At 35.6% G+C, this 20,416-nt stretch overlaps 1 protein-coding gene across 1 annotated transcript in view; it reads left to right on the top strand.

Moving 5' to 3' along the window:
* The window catches only part of Asxl3 (ASXL transcriptional regulator 3), a 135,581-nt gene that overhangs the window by 24,603 nt on the left and 90,562 nt on the right, over positions 1 to 20,416 (top strand). The window contains exons 2-3 of the mRNA XM_076837330.1: positions 9,567 to 9,675; positions 11,017 to 11,125. Of these exons, the coding sequence (XP_076693445.1) occupies positions 9,567 to 9,675; positions 11,017 to 11,125 (218 nt within the window). The remainder of the gene's footprint in view (positions 1 to 9,566; positions 9,676 to 11,016; positions 11,126 to 20,416) is intronic.

Raw genomic sequence — 20,416 nt, 5'->3', positions numbered from 1 at the left:
ATTTTTCTGAGTGTTCAAGGCCAGTGGGGTCCTATGAGGGGAACAGGAAGAATCATTAATAAAGCCTGAGTCCTCTGGCAGCGATTGCCACAAGCATTGTGGTGTTAGACTGGCCAGAGCTAACTGCTAGGATAGCAGCACACACTGCGCTGCCTGCGGAGGTGCAGAGAGGATCCTTAGAGGCTGGAGAGGTAATTAGCAGTTTATAGGAGCAAAGGGCACTGAGGATGAGGGAAGCATGTAGCCAGGCAGCCCAAGTGGAATGAGCTTTAGAAAGCTAATAGTCAACCACTAGCTGCCCTTAAAACTTGAGCCAGAAAGAGATTAACAGAGCCTTAAAACATACCTGTTTTAAACTCATCATTTTACAGATGAGGAAATTGAAATTGAAGCACATAAAAATAAGGTCAGTTTATATAAGTCATTTAGGCTTTCTATTAGCCAGGTATCGAAAATAAAATTAGCCGGATTTATTGGCTTATTTAACTTCAACATCTAATGAATGGGTTGATCTTCAACATGACTACATAATGCAGTAGATCCAGTGGGGTAATTTTTCTCCCTCTTCTTTCTGTGTTTTGCTCTGCTTTCCTCTTGGTAGCCTTATTCTCAGTAGGCTCTATCCTTGTAGAGGCAGAGATATGCACCAGGTAATGTTTTTTATGTTTTTACAGCTGATGTTCCTACTGAAAATTACTTATATTCCTTCTCTTTGTTTATTTAAAAATTCTACCCACTCACCCCCCACCCCACAAAATACTCCATTCCCATCCGAGGACTAATCACTGTGATCAGGAACATAGTTTAATCTGGCCAGTCTTCTTGGGTCCTTTTTTTTGTTTTTGTTTTTGTTTGGTGCTGGGGATTGAACCTAGGGCCTTGTGCATGTGAGGCAAGCACTCTACCAACTGAGCTATATCCCCAGCCTAATCTGGCCAGTCTTCTTGGTGGGAAAATTGGACCATTTCATTGATTTCTGCACTGAAATCACATTAATAAGGAAGGAGATTTTCTGCAAGAAAGACTGCAGGGCATGCCAGTTGTAAGATGACCTCTGCAGACGGGTGTGTGGAGTGTTTTCAGACATGAAGGGAGCCATTATGATATTCACCACAGGCGTTTTATGTCTATGCATCCATGGTTGCAACAGCTTTATAGCAGTAATCAAACTTACTGCAGTGAACACTTTTTGAGTACATTGGAATGGTTTGTCAGCTGATACAGAGATAAATATATGTCTATCTCTAGAGGAGTTCCCAAACATTTTGGAAGTAGGAAGAATAGCAAAGTTAGAGGCATAAACAGTTTTTGAAGACAAGAAACTGTGCAAGAGAACCTCAGTGTTAAGATTTTCCAGAGGAAGGGCTTCACTATATAGGTGGTGGTTAACATCTCCTTTAAAAATTGTATTAGAGTGGCAAAATTAAGCCCAGTAGGAGTGGGGCGATGGTCCAGGCACAGGTCCTAACCTGAGCTCTAAAGCAGAGAGGTGGAAAATGGCAGAGGCATTGTGATTTACTGAGTTGGATTGGACTGGGAGAATGTTTGAGGGGTGGAGCCGATGAAATGAGAGCCGAGCATGTTGTATAGGACTACACTGCCAGCGGGGTGAGATTGTACTTCCTTTGGTGGGCAAAAAAAACCCTCACAAATTAAAAAACAAAGCCAGTGAATGGTATAGCCTAAGAAGCAATCTGAGCAGTGTTTTTTGTTTTCAAGTAGGAAAACTATTTGGCACCAGTGTGTTGGATGAATCATATACAGCAGGGAGATATTGAAGGCAGAGAAAACATTTAGGGGCCATAGAATTATCCTCTTGTGAGTGAGGCAAGGACTGAATTAGGACGTGAGAAAGTAAAATAATAATAATAATAATAATAATAATAATAATAACAACAACAACAACATCAACAACAACAACATAATTAATAATAGTAATGATGTAAAGTTAAGGTGAACTTTGAGGAGGCTTTGTGGAGGCAAAATAGTTGGAATAGTCTGAGAAATGTTTGTCCCAAGTGATGATGACGATGAAGAGGAGAATGGTGCCCCTCACTAAGCAGTTGGAAATTGGGGAGGATGAGCTGGGTAATATAGTTTTGAAAATTCACAGTATTCTCAATTATGTATGGTTACTGCTTATAATATCTCAATGCTACTCAAAATTCTTGACAGTATTTTTCAATTTTATAAATGTACACAGGAAAAAAAACTCACTTTGCATTATGTTTTCATAAAAAATAGATATATTGTATCCTTTTAAAATAATCTTTTTAAATTCTCGCTAATAGAATTAAACACATTGGGAATGATGACTACTAGTACTTTCCTCCAAATGATCCTAACCATATAAACATAGTATAGCATTTTTTTTTTACCATGTATATTTTTTGGCATATAATTGGAGACATTGCTAAATATTATGCTGTGGAGAATTCTTTTATTATATGTGGTTAAGAAACAAGGAGTTAACCAGAATTTTTCAGAGATTTTTAATATACATTGCTAATATATTTGGTAAATTTGCCAGAGTCAACTACAGCATGCTGTGTTTTCCAAACACATTTGTCAGGTTTGTTTTTTTTTTTTTTTTTTTTTTTTTTTTGAGCCTCACTTGGGACTAATATCCCAGAGAACAGATTTTGGGAAGGGAGTTGTGGTATTAACTGTTGTTGACAAGATGGAAGAGGATGCATAGGTCCTAGTAGAATGTACAAATTTTCATTTTGATCTGGCAGTATTCTCTTTGGGCTTGCATGACTGGGGAAAAAGTATATAGTCCCAGAGAGTCACCAGTAGACATGGATTGACTGTTGCATTTAGAATTGATGACATGAGAAATCTACACATGATATTATCTCCAGTCACCTCCTTGGAATAAACTAAGGGCAACATTTCAATTCTAAATGGTTCACCTCACATTTGTAATGTGCCCCATGGCAGCCTTTTTCCTGAATCCCAGTCCTTTCATATGTATTCAGAAAATTCAGTTCAGTTCAGCCTACATTTCTATTATGTGCAAAGCGCTGTCAGAGTGCAAATTTATTTCAAGATTATCTTGACATATATAATGTTTGAATAAATGTTTGTTCAATGAATGGAGTGTTTTTCTTTAATGATCCAATTCTACAAAGGCATCTCAATTATAGGTCTGAATTCTCTCTCATATTTTCTCAAAGTTTGTTCTTCCTTAGTTTCCAGGGATAGCATTACCCAAGTAAGAAAACTGACAAAATCTTCTATAGCCTAGGTCTATATTTATAATATTTAAAATCTGTGCTGTGGAATTGAAAGCCATATGCAGTGTTGACTTAAGATGGAGCCAACCACCTTACTATTCAGCAACATCTGGCTTTTCTTGGTGTGTTTCCTTCAAGTGCTAAAATATTCTTCCTTTTGTAGTCAAGATGGATGAAGTGGAGCAGGCAGTTTTGTGGAGACGGAATATAGGACAGTGGAAAGTTTTGGAATTAGATTCAATTTTGGATTTCACTTTATCACTTAGTTGTTATTGTACGTCAATAAGATTCTTAATATCTGAGCCTCAGCCACATCTGTAAAACTGGGAATCATGCTTACATCTTATGTAGCTGTCAGGGATATAAGAAATATGGATCAGTTGTGAAAGCCTAGGCACATTTTAGATGTTCTTAATAATCAATAACTGTAATAATCATTTATTGCTGCTGTTGTTTTCTCTGTATTCTGACTGTGTAAGTAATCCCTGATTTTCAATATTATTCACATGTGAAGGACTGCAGACTAGGAGTTTCACCTGCCTTTGTCTTCACTTGCTAATTCTTACTAATGAGATGAAAATAGAACTTAAACAGTATCTTAACTGAATCAGTTCTTTTTTTTCTTTCTTTCATGTCTTTATACATGTATTTTTTTTTTCTGAACCAATTTTTTAAACAAGATATGAAATACTAACTTCTTTCCATTTTCCATTCTTTGAGCCTACAGATATTGGTTATGTTGAGTAGCAGTGGTAACTTTTGAACACTTAGAACATGTCAAACATCATTATAAGTGTTTTCCATGTTTTGACTTATTTAATCTTTAGAATAGTTCTCTATGATATAGTGACTTTGAGTGTTCACATTTTGTAGTTGAAGAGAGTGAGACCCAGGAAGGCTGAGTTCATTGTGATGCATCTTGTGAATAATCTGCCTCAGTTGAACTCAGGCTGCCAGCCTCCAGGGACCACAGTCTTGTTCATTCTGTGGCCTTCCATAGTAAGCAGGCTAACATGGCATGTCAGGACATGCATGTTTGTAGAGGAAGAGTTATCAATATCTAGCCCCATATGTGGCATACAGGCTGTTGGATGTCTTCAGTCAAAGATGATATCTGTCCTCCTGTTTCACTGGAAAGTCTTTGAAAATTATAATATAGATTGTATACTTTGTTTATACTTATAGGGATATTTAGTGTCCTTATAGGTCCTATATTAAAATGATACTAATTAAACTTTTCTTTCTTTTAATGTTTTGAAATTTTTGTTTCCTAATTATTGTCAGTTTAGTAACAATGTATGAATTATTACCATCTGTTTAGTAGTAGCATCATAGTCTATAGAAATGGATAAAACGTCTAAGTTTCAATATCTGTTTAAGAATATCTTCTTATATTGAAGTCCATCAGATGTGCATTAAGGTTGAAGTCTGAAATTCTCATATAAGAATTTAAGAAGTAAGTTGCATAATATGTGGCATTTGATGATCATTTCTTGCCTCAATATCTTCATCTGATAAAAGAGTACTAGGATTACATTTCTATTATAGACATGCCAAATACTGAAAATCATGTAAATATGTTTACATAGAAATTTACCCAATGTCTTCCTTTAAGTTTAACCCATCTCTTATTTGAGTTCCTGAGTTATTCCTGGTTTTTTTTTTTTCTAACCTCTAATCTTTGTTATTTCTCCTGTGTCAGTGTTCATCAAACTCTCATTAGTGAGCTTCTTGAAGGGAATGTGCAGTTTAGGAGACTGTTCTTCAAAATCAATTTCAAGCTTACTATGGTCATTTTTGTGCATGTTTTGTGCTGGGGTTATTCAGATAACAATTACATACTTACATGCATGTATTATTCATATAACATACAAAAGACCCTAGTATTTAATAAAGGTTTTAATTAGCGTCATTTAAGAAAATCTCTTACTAGTAGTAATATTTCTTTAGAGTAGACATTAGTTTGGTCTTTACTTTTAGGGTTCTTTTTATTCATCTAGGCCTCTGCTTTATCAGCTGATATATACTATATTACTATGTGTGCTTAGATGTTATCCTCATTCACTGGTAAAAATAGTTTAATTTTCCACTTGTAGAATGAATAGTCAAATAAATCCAAAGGTACATTATTTCCTTTTTAACATTCAAAAACATTTTTTGGGAAGTAAAACGTGTAGATTTAAGTGCATATATCCTAAGTATAAACAATTTAGTTTTATAACCCAAACACAGAGATCAACAGCTGAAATCATATTTGCACTGCCAGAGGCCCACATACTTTTCTCTTAAAGATGTGTTCTTTATAATTAAGATATTTTCTGAAAACTGATACTGGAAATACTTGAACAAAGCAATTATAATTTTTCTGAAAGGAGAGTAAGCATAAAATTGTTGATATTAATAGTACTTCTAATAACTAATGGTGCTTAATAATTGCTTGTTCAATCTGTTTTTACACTTATGTTGCAAAGGATTATTTTTTTATATTCCCATATCTGAAAATGAGATTTAAAAATGTTTATGAGAAATACCTTCCATCTAAATTTTTTATAAGGTAACAGGTACATTAATAAAATAGTTTAATATTAAGCTTACTTTAGTACTGTCATGTAAAGCATTTTACTTTATATATAAAGGAATGGAGGCCCATGATTATGATATTTCTTTGTCATGTTTGCAAATAGTCTTTCAGTCACATTCTCCACTATTCTTCCTGGATTTTAAAGTGATTTAAATAGAGAAGCTATTCATTCCCTTTACCAAGTGTCTACTATTAGTAAAATGTTGTATGTCCCATCAGCATTTTGATGGTATAAAGCAGTGGTTTTTCTGTGTTTCACACAGCACTGGGGCTCTGCAAAGTGTCTCTGGGGGTTCTTTGATGTCTAGACAGTTTAAATTATGCCTGCTCCCCTGCCTCCAAATTCCACCCCTGTTCTGCTTCAGGGGTTGTGGGAAATGAAAACAAACCAGAAGGGTTCCACAACCTTACAGTCTAGGGGAAAAAACAAATAAACAGAATAAGCTGTATATCTACCCTGGCAGGTGTATAGGAAAAGGCCCAGTTATAGAGGATGGAAGAAAGAAAAGAATTGGGGGTGTACATTGTCCTGCTTATTTGTTTCTTATTGTATTTATAATCTGGAAATATATGTGCATTATGAACAAAATGAAAACATTGTAGAAGAATTAGGAAGGAAAGCAAAGTCACTTTTAGCCCACTGACCTTTTTTCCTTCCCATCTTCTCATAAGCAGCCAAATCTAAGGCTTTGGTCTAGTTCTTACACATTATCCTATGTATGGAAATGGTAAAATGTGGAATCATGTTTAATGTTGGAAAACTAACTTTCTTTTCTTCTTTTTTTTTCTTTGTTTTCTTTTTATAAATTGGGACATCATGATTCCTCCAATGCATCTTGATAGAAAGTAAGTAACTTCTGAACTTTTAGAAATATTTTGTTAAAACATTGAAGTTTTATTGCTTTATATATAAATGTATATATGTGTGTGTATGTATATGGATATATACTCAGAGATATAGAGTTTTAAACTCTGTAATTTTGACTATGGTGATTAACCTTTGCATTAACTGTAATTTAAAAAAATAAGTGAAAAATAAGAAATGTTACATAAGTGTTCCTAATATCTAAGAATAGAGATTTCAGGAGCAACCCATTGTTAATTTTTGTGTTCTAACTACAGTTAGCTATATGGAATGTACACTTGATAATTCCATTATTTTCTGAATATAAAAATAACAAAAAATATTTTATTTATTCCCTGTCAATATCAGTTAACTAAGATCATATATTTCCTCAAGAAAAGTAGTCCAAGTTTTCTAGACTTCACAGAATTGGTGAGAATAATAGCAATAAGTAAAAATGATATGCAAGATTTTTAAAATATATTTTCCTATTGTGTCTGTTGCATTGGAATGAATCACTTACTTTTTAATAAGCATTAAACACTTGATAATTTTAATTGTTTTAAAATGAGATAGATCAGAATAATAAAGTATTTTTGCCATTAAAGAAATATCCTTAATATGCTTAAAACAAGTGAATCATTGAATGATTTGAGTTATCAAATGTTATCTAATTCTTCTAAAACATTGAGTACTTCCAAAATAACATTTCATGTTTGTTTTGGGAAAGAGTTGAGGAAATGATGGTAGTCATTGAGTCTTTTGGAGATTTATTTTCATGTGATTGTGAATTACATATTTTTAATTTATTTCATAGTAAACAGTATGATTTAATAATATATTCATGCTCAATAGAGCGTATTATTTGTACATAATTGGGTACTTAGCACATATGTTTCCAGCAAGCATAGCATCAAACTGCTACTTAATAGTCAATTCGTCTTGTACAATTACCTTTACCTTAGAAAGAAAATATAAACTACAGTGGTATTTTATTTGTTCATTATTTCTTAGTTGCCTATAGATCCATATTGTTCCTTAGTGTTTTAAATCTGAGTTCTTGAAATTGTATGCATTAGGAGTAATCAAAAGCAGGAAGATTATCATGAGGTTTCATGTTAGGTGGATGGTTTTATTGTTATATATTTTTTTAAAATCTACATTGCCTCATTTTTATGTATTATATTTTATACTTGTCCTTTTAACATCTTCTTGCCAAGTCCCTATGGAAATTCTGTAGGTCTAACAGTCTCACTAAATTAAAACTCCAAAAATCTGGCATAATCATTTCCAGCTTCTAATTTTCTGTGCTTTTGTCTGAGAGTATAATGTGGAAGTATATGTTTTGCAGAGTTCTGTATAACACACATTGCATTATTTATCTAGAATTCATTCATTGATCTTTCAGTGAAGATGTATGTATCTTACTTTATAGGTATGCCTGTGTCCACATAAATATGAATGAAAATCTTTTGTAAGGGAAAAATCATGAAATGAGGTCTTTTGAAGCTTTTAGGAGCTTCAAAAAAAAAGGGTAGTGCATCAGCACACCGATTATTGTTCTGTGTACTTCAGTGTTACTGCATTGTTCTATGACCAAATTTATTCAGACTCTTATTTCTTGTCACACCCAGTGGAATCATATTTATGTGACAGCATAGAGAAGCTGCTTCCTAAAATAATGCAGATTACTCATATTATTATAATATTTATAAACCTTTATAACCATGATGCGTATATATGCTGATTTGTTATTAAGAGTGTTTTGGCAATTCAGCTAATTCAATTTTTGCATTTTACTGGTGAGTTTTAGTAGTAAGAGATTAATTTATTAACAATGACATTTTTATCCTCGGAATTCAAAATTTGAACACTTAATATCTTCAAAGCCTTCTTTTCCAGAATATTTTAAGTTAAAGACCTGTAAGAGATACAAGCTTGTCATCAAAATTGGTTTGAACAAACACTGATATATAGAAACACAATTAAATAAAAGTGCAATAATTGTGGCTTTAAATTCTGGTTTGTAAAACTATTAGTTTATAAGTAAACAACAACAAAAAGTCTAAAATTTACCCCAAGGGGGGAAAATATATATATTAAATATGTGTGTGTGTGTTATGTGTTTCATAACCATCTTTGCAAGTATACAAATTCATTGCAATAATGTTTGTAGATATGTGCATTGATATTTTAATCATTAATTTAATATTTGATTTCTTTAAGAAAACTGATTTCATAATTCAGTCACTTGCATCTTTTCTACAGAACATAATTGTTGGGCAGAATTCTCAAACACATATTTTTTTATTGACATATCTGAGAAAAAGATGTCATTGTATAAGTTGTATCAGAGATATAAACACAGATATATATTCTTATTTGGCCATGTGAAAAATGCAGTCCTGTGAGTAAGTTAAATACTTATAATTTCAAATCAGTTCTTCCCTGGTTCTTATTATTCTTTTGTTGCTTTTCGACCTATGAGATGGAGCTGCCCTTGAACTTGGGGTCCCCCCCCCCCGCCCACCCTGATCATTCAAGTGCAACCATCAACTTGTCTGTAATATTTTAAATCTGAGGCCTCATAGTGTTATTTTACAAAATAACACCACATAAAAGTCTGGGCTTTGGTTTCCTTAAAATACAGTGTTGGTTGCTTTATGAATAAAAGCATAATTTCAATGTACGAGACTTTTTGCCTGAAGCCTGCAAGACAGATGCATCTGATTAACTTTGGGGAAACTGGACTGGCCTGTTATTGTAATGTAGATGTTTTCGGGGTTGGGAGGATATTTTAAAAAGGCATGCAAGAAGGTCTCTTTTAAGAGAGTCAGAGAACAGTTTTGCTACAGAAGCTGCATCTCAGATCGCTTCATTTTTCCACACTTTTATTTTCTAGTGGAACCTCTCCATTAGCCTGTCTGAATGCAATGCTTCACACTAACACTCGGATAGGGGATGGAACATTCTTCAAAATCCCTGGAAAGTCAGGCCTCTATGCTCTCAAAGTAAGTTGTATTGTTCTGCATGTTATGTGTGTTATTACCATGTATCATGCATTTTTTTCAAACATAAGAAGGTAAACAAAATTAAATTTGAGTGAAGGGCTGAAGGATGACCCCTATGCCTTTTAAATGTTTTCAGATGTCATAAAAATGATTTCATATTGAGAATAAGCAATGACATTTTTCTTTAAGGAAAGCTTCTCTGTGGTTTCACTCCACAGCATCTGGCAGTGGAAAATAGCTATGGCTTCCTTAAAATTCTTGATTTTTCAAAATTAACATGGAGGAGTATCATGAGTCATCAGTGAGGAGTTTAAGATGATCACAGTTGCCAGAAACTCTTTGACTTAATGACCATCAGCTGATAGGTCTTCACACCTGTAATCTTTCCTGACTTTTGTAAAAATAATCAATTTATTCCTTCTTTTTGAAAACTTACTGATTTTAATTAGGCATTCAATTTGAAAATAAGCAGTGACCTCAAGGAAGGAATAAAATAGAAGAAGTTTAAAATAGTTAATTCTGAATTTTTCAGTAGCATTTCTATTTCCATATAGAATGGGAAATGCCATCTAAAATTCAGAATTCCAGATGATCAACGCTTATGTCTACAAAGGATTGTGTAACATAGAACAAGTAAACTCAGAATATTATTTTTATGGATTAAAAATGAATTACTGCTTATTTGAAAATAATTATTGTTATGAAAATCCTTTAGGATGTTAAAGATAGATGATGAATTATATTTCAAGTTTATTAATTTCCTTCGAGAAGATTTATTTTTAATGTCAAAGGTTACATCCCATCTATGTATGATATCTCAAAGTGCATAATAAATGCATTCTACTGTCATATATAACTAATTAAAACAAATAAAAAATAATAAAAAAAAAAGCTATACCTGGCAAAGAAAGTAGAGAGTCTCTCTCAGCTATAGTGAATGTTTCTGAAAATAGTGGAGGCTATTTTCAAAATGACTTTTTTTCTCCCTTTGCTTTTTGGGGCTTACTTGGATGTTCAATTCATTGATGAAAATGCAGAATTGTTAATCTATTTGTTTACATCAGGAAGAACGTATAATTGAAAACAAATTGGAAACAACTCCTTTTAAGGAGACTACTTTTTTTTTTTTTTTTGGATGTAGATTTTAAAGGTTATACAGTAATATCTGGAATGGTAATGGGCTTTCCCTCTTGACCTCTCCCCAAAGGACTGACTTTTACATGAAAGAGTAAATCTGTATTGAAACTCCAAATCTCATAAAACTTTAAGATGCTAAAAGCATTTAAAATATTTTTAGTTGCTAATACATCTCTATTTATCATCATTAAAAAAATAATATAGAAAGAGGAGTCATCATGCCCAGCAGATGGAACACTGGATTTAGTCTGTGACTCTGAGCTGGATGGCACAGAGATGGCTGAGGCAAACGCCAACGGAGAAGAAAACGGAGGTGAGTACGAGGAGCTTCAAGTATAATCCCTGGTTCTCTTAAGTTAATTCCAATAATTTTACTACTTGAATTCCCCACCATTATATAATTTCTTGTAAGATTTTATCCCTTACCAGGGTTTATCATCAGTCATTTTTTATTTAGAAAAGTTAGCACTTAAGAAAAGTATACATTTCTTTGCTTTTATATATATATATATACACACATATATAAAATATATATGTATATATATATATACATACATACATACACACAATATCTTTATTTATTTATTTTTATGTGGTGCTGAGAATCGAACCCAGTGCCTCACACTTGCTAGGTAAGTGCTCTACCACTGAGCCACAACCCCAGCCTGGTTCTTTGCTTTTTTGTGTGTGTGTTTTTGTATTTCCCTGAATAATTTCTGAAGTATTATCAGTATATTTCTCATGTAAACTAAGATGGTGCTAGAGGTATCTTATGGTTTGGATTAAGAGTGCAGTGCTTATGACTAAATGTGCTGACTTTTCCTGTAATCACAAGTAGTTGTTTTATAATAGCTTTGTTCCTTGTGTTGCCCTTTGTAAATTAAACCTAATGTTATTATTCCTTACAGAGAAAGAAGGCTCTAATAAGATATTTACTCGTTAAACACTTTTGAAAAATGAGAGATCCTTCCCGAATTCTAAGAGGATCTTTTCCACCTGTGAACTCTGTTATTTCACTCTCATCTCTCTGAAAATCTGTTGTGATTTGTTGTTGCATGTAATTCTGTATTGCAGAAGCTGCTGTACTCTCTTCCACTCTATCCGCTGGTCTCAAAAATGGTCCCTGTTGGGCTGAGGCTGTAGCTCAGTGGCAGAGCACTTGCTTAGCATGTGTGAGGTACTGGGTTGGATCCTCAGCACCACATAAAAATAAATAAATAAAGGCATGATGTCCATCTACAACTATAAAAAAATTAAAAAAAAAATGGTCCCTGATCATGGTTTGGGAGGAAGAGTGTGTAATATTAGTCTCGTTGGTGGACTCATCGGAATCAGTAAATCATCTTTTAACAAACTTTAAAACAATCTTTGCAGACATATCATATTTTAGTAATAACTTCAACCCATACATTTTGTTAATGGCTATAGGAGTACCTTTGTATGCTCTCTGGGTGGACTGAACACTCCTTCCCTTTACTTTAAACTGATGGTCCCTATAAGACCGCTGTGACTTCATTTGTGTCTGATCTGCAGTAGAGGTTGTGAATTGAGCATAGGAAATGCAGATTCTTGTCTTAGTCCAATGGAAGCAGACTGTTTTATAGATTGTTTACCAAATTTTCCCACGTCTTGATATCCCTGTTCCTACCCCTTTTGAGAACGCCCCCCCCCATTGTTGTTGTACTTTGAAGTTATGAAGTTTCTTAAGGTTAGGCAGAGGACAAGCAGAGATGCACAGTTTCTGTCATTCTAGAAGAGCTGGCGAACCAGCTTCCCTTCAATAGAATGAAGGAGAATCTGACTGAGGTCGTTCCCCTTGCTGTAGCGCTTGCCTGTGTGAGCGCTCATGTGTTCTCTCTCAAAATGTATATTGAGCTTCTGGGTGCCAAGTTCTGTTCTTGGCATTGCAGTTCCAGCAGTAAATAACAAAAACAGATCTCTCGTGGAGCTTATGTTCTTTGAGAGATAGACAGTAAGCAAAATAAATCTGTAAAATTTGTAATTTCACTGGTAAGAACTGGGAAAAATAAATAAAGGCGTAAGAATGGGGAGAAGAGTGTGTTTAAAAAAAAATCCCTGAGTGGAGTGAGGGAAAAGGTCTTCAAGGGTCAAGAGTTCTGTGTAGAGGGAACAGCAAACACAAAGGCCTTGAGACGAGAAAATGCCTAGACTGTTCCAGAAACAGAGGTCAATATAGTTGGGAGGCCAGATTGAATAAGGGAGAGTGTGATAAGATACAAAGCAAGAGAGTTGTGGGGGCTAAGTTATAGAGTATCTTGGGAGTGGCTGTTTTTGGTTTTTAAACATGGTGTCATTTTTAATACCTTTGTTTTTATTTATTTTTATGCTGGGGATTGAACCCAGTGCCTCACATGTCCTAGGCAAGTGTTCTACCACTGAGCCACAACCCCCGCCCAGTTTTGTTTTGAGAGAGAGATTAAGCCATTGTAGGTTTGAGCCACAAAGACAATTTCATATTTTATCAGGATCACTAAGTATAATAAAAAGATGAAAACAAGGATGAAAACATAGAGATTAGGTAGAAAACTTATTGCCATATTCTGGAGGACAGATGATAACTGATTTGAATGAAAGGAGTATCAGTAGGTATGATGAAAAGCGATGGGATTCTGGATGTATTTGAAGGTGGGTCCAACAGGAACTCTCTCTCTCTCTCTCTCTCTCTCTCTCTCTCTCTCTATATATATATATATATATATATATATATATATATATATATATATATATATAAAAGAGACAAAGGAGTTGGGGATAACTAACTCCAAAGTTTGAGTGTAAGCAAAGAGAAGAATAGTGTTACCTTTAGCTTACATGGAAGAATTTGTAAGAGTACTAGTTTTGGACAGGATGGATATTGATGACTCATGCTGGACATTGAATATAAAATTCCGGTTCACCATGCGTGTAGGTATGCTGTGTGACTGATTTACCTATCTGAAACTCCAGCGGAAGATCTTGCTGGAGATGCACAATTGAAAGCAGTCAGTTTATACACGGTATTTGTAGCATGAAATTAAATGAGAACACCAAGGAATTGAAAGTGCATGGCAAAGAGACAAGACTCAAAGACTGAGCTGAGGGACTCTTGAATTTCAAGAGTTTGGAGAAATTGTAGGAAACGGCAAATGAGACTATGGATAAATGGACAAGAGAACAGGTTTTCTATACTGGAAACCAAGTGAGGATAAGTGTTTCTGGGAGGAAAGTGATTCAAATATGTCAGGGATTTTGATATGTTATGCTGAAGATTAAAAATTTTTACTGGATTTAGTTTTATGAGATGTTTTAGTTTGCTTTTCATTGCTGTGACCAAAATACCTGATAAGAACCGTTTATAGGAGGAAAAGTTTATTTGGGGCTCACAGTTTCAGAGGGCTCAGTCCATAGACTGCTGGCTTTATTGCTCTGGGCCCAAGATGTGGCAGCACATCCTGGGGAGGGCTCAGTGGAGCTACTCGGCTCATGGCAAGGTCAGGAAGAAAAAGCAGGTGTGGGGGTTGGAGCCACAGGGAAGTTGCACCTTTGGGGCACACCTCAGTGTTCCACCCTCCCCCTGTAGCAGCACCCCACCTGCCAACAGTTACCACCCAGCCCATCAGTTCAAACTAGGGTAGGCTGATTAGGTTACAGCTCAGTATCCATTTTTTCCTCTGAATATTGCTGCATTAACAGGAACTTTATAACCAAATCAGAACATGAGGGTATTGGTGAATTTGAAATTGACAACTTCTGTGGAATGTTAAGAAATCCTGAATGGAGTGGGTTCAAGAGAATGTGAGGGGAAAAAGGAAAGTAGAATCCAGAGAGAGGTGTTTTTTTTTTTTCTTATATAAAATAAATATTAGAATAATTGCTTATTAATAAGAAATTCCAGTTGAGGAAGAGAAATTGATAACATGCAAAAGGTGCTGTTTCCTCTGTGCTTGAAGTGAATGTCGGTGAGTACCTGTGGAAGAAGCTTATGGAATTTTTCTTCTTATTGCCTCATTTTTCTCTAAGAAAAGGGAAATAAGTTCATTAGCTGAGGTTGAGAATTAGGAGAGGTGGTTTTGTACATATGATGAGAAGATGTAAAATATTTGTCTAAGACAGTCTTGTTGCATTAAGGGCATTCATTAAGGTTATTAATCTTTCATTTAATATGGCACCAGTCAGCATTTAATATGGCACCAGTTCCCCTGTTCTGTTCAGGATCACTGTACAAGTCCAGACAAGTACACAAGCTAGATTTGACGAGAGTTGAGATTTTTGCCAAATGAAGCAATCAAGGAATAAAAGAATTGAGGGGTGTTTGAACTGGAGAAGTTAAGGTGAATGTCCATAGAATTTAAGTTGGATGTGGAGCTAAGTGAAGACACAATTAATTGAGGGATGGTGTGGAAGTGGAAGTCTCAGTGAGGTGGAAGGATTGTTGATTTGGTGTGATAGAGAAAATGAGAAAAGCATGTGATAGTGTAGCTCATGACATTGAGTTTAGGGTAACATTATGTGTCTGAGATGAGAGAAAAGAAAAGGGCTAGGTTTAATGGTGTCATGAATGGCTAGGCATAGTATTCACTCTGGATGATGGGACCATCAGTGGCTGGAATTAAGCACCTCTCCATTTGCTCAACTTAGCATCATGGGATTGGGCAGGTCTACCTGGAGGAAAGGTTTCCTTGTCCTTCTTTTTTTTTTTTAAAAAAATATTTGTATAGTTGTCTTTGAACATTTATTTTATTTATTGATATGTGGTGTGAGAATCGAATCCAGTGCCTCACACGTGTTAGGCAAGTGCTTTGCCATTGAGCCACAACCCAAGCCCTGCTTTTGCTTATTGGAACAAAGATGTTGTAAAAACTGATTGTGGCCCTGGCATAATATGTTAGAGAATCTTCTAATATATAATATAAGTGAGAGTAACATAAGTTAGAGTAACCCAGGAGTTGGTGGATAAGTACAGTTAAGGGGAATAGTTGGTAATGCCCTCTGATGAAATGAGATACGTTGCTGGAGGCATCTAAGGAAAAGGGAGGGAGAATGGTGTGAAGGAACAGGCAGGAGAACATATGTCACCTATCCATGTCCCAGGCCCAGTGATATAAGATGTGTGGAAAAAAACAAAGACTTCCTTCTACCTGAGAGTTTTACAGGGAAGTGGTATCCATAGGAGAGTCAGGTAGACCAAGAAGTAAAGGGATGCTCAGAAGAAACATGGAGGTTGCAGAAGATTTTTGCTTGTGGCTCATCCTGAATCAATCCTAAAAGGAGATGAAGGGGAGGGTTTTAAGAATTGGGAAGGGGTAGAAGATAGGTTGAGACTTAGCCAATAATTGGACCAAAAGGGGTAAGCAAACCTCCTAATTTGACATGTGAATAGGTACTGCACAGAATAATCCATACACAGGCACACATCTGACTAATGTGACCTGGATAGATTTCCTGGCCTCTCCTTTGAAGTTGCATTAGGGAAATTGCTATGGGAAATCACTGAAAGAATACTAAATAACTTATTTCCTTGAGTATTCCTTGGCTTGCCCACTTTTGTATCTTATTGCAAACCACAATTGCCTCTTGCAGGACAAGCATATTTCTTCTTCATCTCTGTGTCACCTACTTCTGGTGTAGCCTATTAATCTAGCCTCAGGATACATTTTCAGACCAAGAAGCTGAAAATGTATTGAGTGTTTACAATGTCCAGCCTTTGTACACTGTTTACTTTTATACTTTTTAATCTTTGCAACATTTCTCTGAAGTTGGTAATATTTTTAGGATCTTTTATTTTACTTTCTTTTAGTTATTTTATTACCAGTGAGGAAACGGACTTAAAGAGGTTAAATGGCTCATTCATGTCACAAACCCAGATAAGTGTGACACCAAAGGTCAGACTCCCACTGCCTGGTGGTTGCTGATGTAATTTGCCTAACATCAGACCACATCTATTTTGATCATAAACATGAGACTCTGACAAAGAGGAACCCTTGGCTTATGAAAATGAAGGTACAGGATACCACATGATTGCTTATGAATCAAACACATTCCAGGAAAGAGAACTGCTTTAGGAGATTTCCTTGCTCTGATACATATTTGACCAGAAGTTAGAATGGATAGACCTTCCATACTTTTTACAGCTGTACAAATACATGTTGAAAGACTGATCAAATAAAGAAGGTGGGGTACATGTGTGGATGTGGGTGTGAGGGGGTTAGGGAGAGAGGGGAGGGAGGGAGGGTACCACCATCTGTTTTTCTGTGTTCTCCCCCATGCCCCTTTGGGTGAGAGAGTAGAGGGTATTGAGGTAAATAATAGCCCTAATTGGTAAAATACCCCTGACACAATTGAAAGAATAAGCTTCTGCTACCATAGAGTTATTTCAAATTAATGAAGATTGACATTTGCCGAACCGTTAGAGAGGCAGGCAGAGAAGCATAATGAGAAGAAAGTATTTTATAAAAACAGATAATGAGAGAGAAACCTTAGTGCTTGATGCTAGGTATTAATATGAAGTTCTTACGTAGAGTTAAGGGGCTTTTAGTCTTCTTCTTGGAATCATCGGCCAGGGAAACATTCTTTGTGAAGGGGAGATGCTTTGCCAAGATTTTTTTTTTAAAGATTCATTGAAATTTTTTATAATGTGGGAAAAGGGGTATATTATTGATTGTAGTAGCATTTATGAGACACAGAACTGTGGTTATGGGTATGTTTCTTTGACTTCTGAACAGTCTGTCAATAAGCATTGGAAGTATAGACTTGAGAAAGTAAACTGTTCAAATTTTACAAGCTTAGTCTAGAGATTGAAGAGTGACTTAGGTGAATCACTTGAGGCATCTGTGTTGACAACCCATGACCACTTATGCATATGTAAGCATAGATCCATGTCACCCAAAGAAATTATTAATTTTATGGTCTGTTTTGGTCAGAGATTTGTGGGTGTGTTTGTGTCAGAATATTTTTTTTTTCCTGAGCATAATACATTGGTATACCCTGAGTTTCCTCACACATTAAGTTGACTTACACTGTGCTGCTGGTTTACAGAGAACCCATGCATATTTTATATGAAATGATATCATCAGTAGACAGTCTTCATTCTCTTCATCCTTTACTTAGATTAACGAGAACAAAAATGAGTTTCCCTTTTTTGTGGTGGTCATATATTTCAAGTTTAAAATCAACAATAACCATCCTATTTATTTTTTTTAAATGAGGAAACCGGAGAATGTACAGTTTTCATCCACAGAGATCAAAAAAGGTTCTGCTTGCTATTAACCCTAATGGCTTTCAGGGAGGAAGCAGCACTCAAGCAAGGGAATTAGTATTTTAAAAGTCTTCATTTAGCGGGGGAAAAATGGGGAACACATATCCTATGTTTTAGACCTTAGATCCCAGGATAAATAATGATTCCAACATTTCAAGAATTTTATATGACCCCTTTTCATTCTTCTTTATGGCTAGTTTTATAAGTGGGTTTCTGATTGTGTGATTCTTGGCAGAGTTCTGTTAACTTAATGAAACGTTATTCAGCTCTTTCTTTGTTTTCATTGGCTCAGAGGCCACAGTTTGAGGGGTCTTTTTATCAAACGTGAAAAGTACTTTAAGATGGCCTGAAGTGTGTGGCTAGGAGCTCTGTTGAGACATCAATTACATACAGATGAGGGGCTTCCCGGGGAAAGTGAGGGGGCACCATCCAGGCTCCGACCCCCAGGGAGTTGTTACTCTGAGAGTTTATGGAGCATTTTCACACAACAGGAAAGGAAGGCAAAATGACACAGGAATAGAGGAGTCAGGAAGGGAATGTTCAGAATACCTCTAGAGGTTGCTGTCCTACTTAGGGTCTCTTTCCCGGTGGCCTTTTTTTGGTGGATATTTTTTTCGGTACCAACCTGTGAATGCCCAACTGTGAATGCCCTAGGATGGTGTGTTTGGGGTGGGGTGTGCTGGGAGGTGTTGGTAGGTTTGGAGGGAGAAGAGAAAATACAATCAATTTGCAACTGGTAGCCCTTCCTAAGAACCTTGTGAGTAAACGAAATTCCTTCAGGGTCTACACCAGCCTCCCTTACTTTCCTGGGTTAAGTTAGTTTGTCTTTCATTCAGCATCTCTGCATTTTAGTCAGAATCTTGTTAGCAGCTCATGGAGACACCTGTTCCACATTGGTGGCCTAAAGAAATTTAAGTATGTGAAAATTATGTTGTTTTAGTTACACATGGAAGAAAGTACAAAGAGAACAATCTCTACAGTCAGAAATGACCGTTGGCAGGATATAAAACTTCCTCTGCCCACTCTTTCTCATTTTCCCTCCTTTCATCCCAGCCCACAGATTTCACAGTTCACAAGAAGCATGAGAGATTTCAAAAGATCATTCAGGCCTGGGTCCTCTCCCATGCCAGTGTTTTTCTTAAACCTGTCAATTCAATTAGACATTATTCCAATAGCAGATGTCCAACAGGATAGAAATCCTCCTCTCCTAATATTTGTCCCTCTATGTTTTTGATAACCTGTATAGCGAAGAATTTTTTCCCTCTGTTGAAATCTTTTGGGCTTTTAATTAAACTAATTTCCTCCTTTTCCCCCTCTTTGATGATAGCGAACAGCTGGTGACTATCCAGTCACTACCCCCTCCATTTCAACTTCTCCAAGTGACTTACTTCAACTCTTTCAGACTGTACTTATGGATACTATTTTCCATTTCTTTTATCCATTAGGGGCTCTTTTTTTAAAAAACATATTTCCCCTTGAACTGTGAACTTTGTTCTTGTACAAATGGATTTTAGTCAGTTTTAACAGTCCAGAGACATGTAAAAAACAAAGAAAGTTTTCTTTTCATTGCAGATAAAGTGACCCATTTAAATGTACTTTCCCCTTTTTCTTGTGTTATGAGAAGAATATTTCATAATAAAGAGATAAAAATTGGAAAGAGTATGATCTCATAATAAAAACAAACTCCCTTTCAAATAAAAACAAAATTAAAGGTATTCCCCCAATTACTCATCTTAACTAGCCAATGTTCTGTTTGATTTATACAGTCTGTGATTTGTATGTAAGAACAAAGCACCCGTGTTCTTAAAAAAAAAAAAAAAAAAAGTTCTTTTCATTGATACCAGATGATCCATTCTCTCTTCTGTCTCTAAGTGACTATATATAACCATTTCTCAGTGAGCCACCTGGGTCCCTTACCTAACTCCCTGTTGCTACACATTGGAGTTGATATATGTTGAGGTATAAAATAATTAGTAATGATGTCTGTGAGTGAAGCATTTACTCTTGACCCATGCTAACCTTTTGCTGATAGCCTTTCTGTCTACTTTTTCTATTTCTCATTTTCTAGGTTGATTGCTTTATGTCTGTTCAGCTGTTTTAGGAAACTGACTCAACATGGAAGATCTCAGGTGTTGTACCAGGGCAAAAGCAATACCCCCTGATATTTTTACCACACACACATGCTGATATATGACTCTCCATACTTCTGGGAGAGAAATTCTTATTGATTCTGTGGTGGAAGGAGGGTTAGGTTTCAAAGCTGGCACCAATAGGATAGGGTTTTCCTACTGTTTGAGTTTTGTCTTTTTCTAGTTTGTATCTATCTGAAGGGTATGTTTATGAATATCC

The sequence above is a fragment of the Callospermophilus lateralis genome, chromosome 17 (genome assembly GCF_048772815.1).
Source record: "Callospermophilus lateralis isolate mCalLat2 chromosome 17, mCalLat2.hap1, whole genome shotgun sequence".
In the NCBI taxonomy this organism is placed as follows: domain Eukaryota; kingdom Metazoa; phylum Chordata; class Mammalia; order Rodentia; family Sciuridae; genus Callospermophilus; species Callospermophilus lateralis.
The sequence above is the reverse complement of the archived record's forward strand: the minus strand, read 5'-3'. Positions and strand labels throughout refer to the sequence as shown.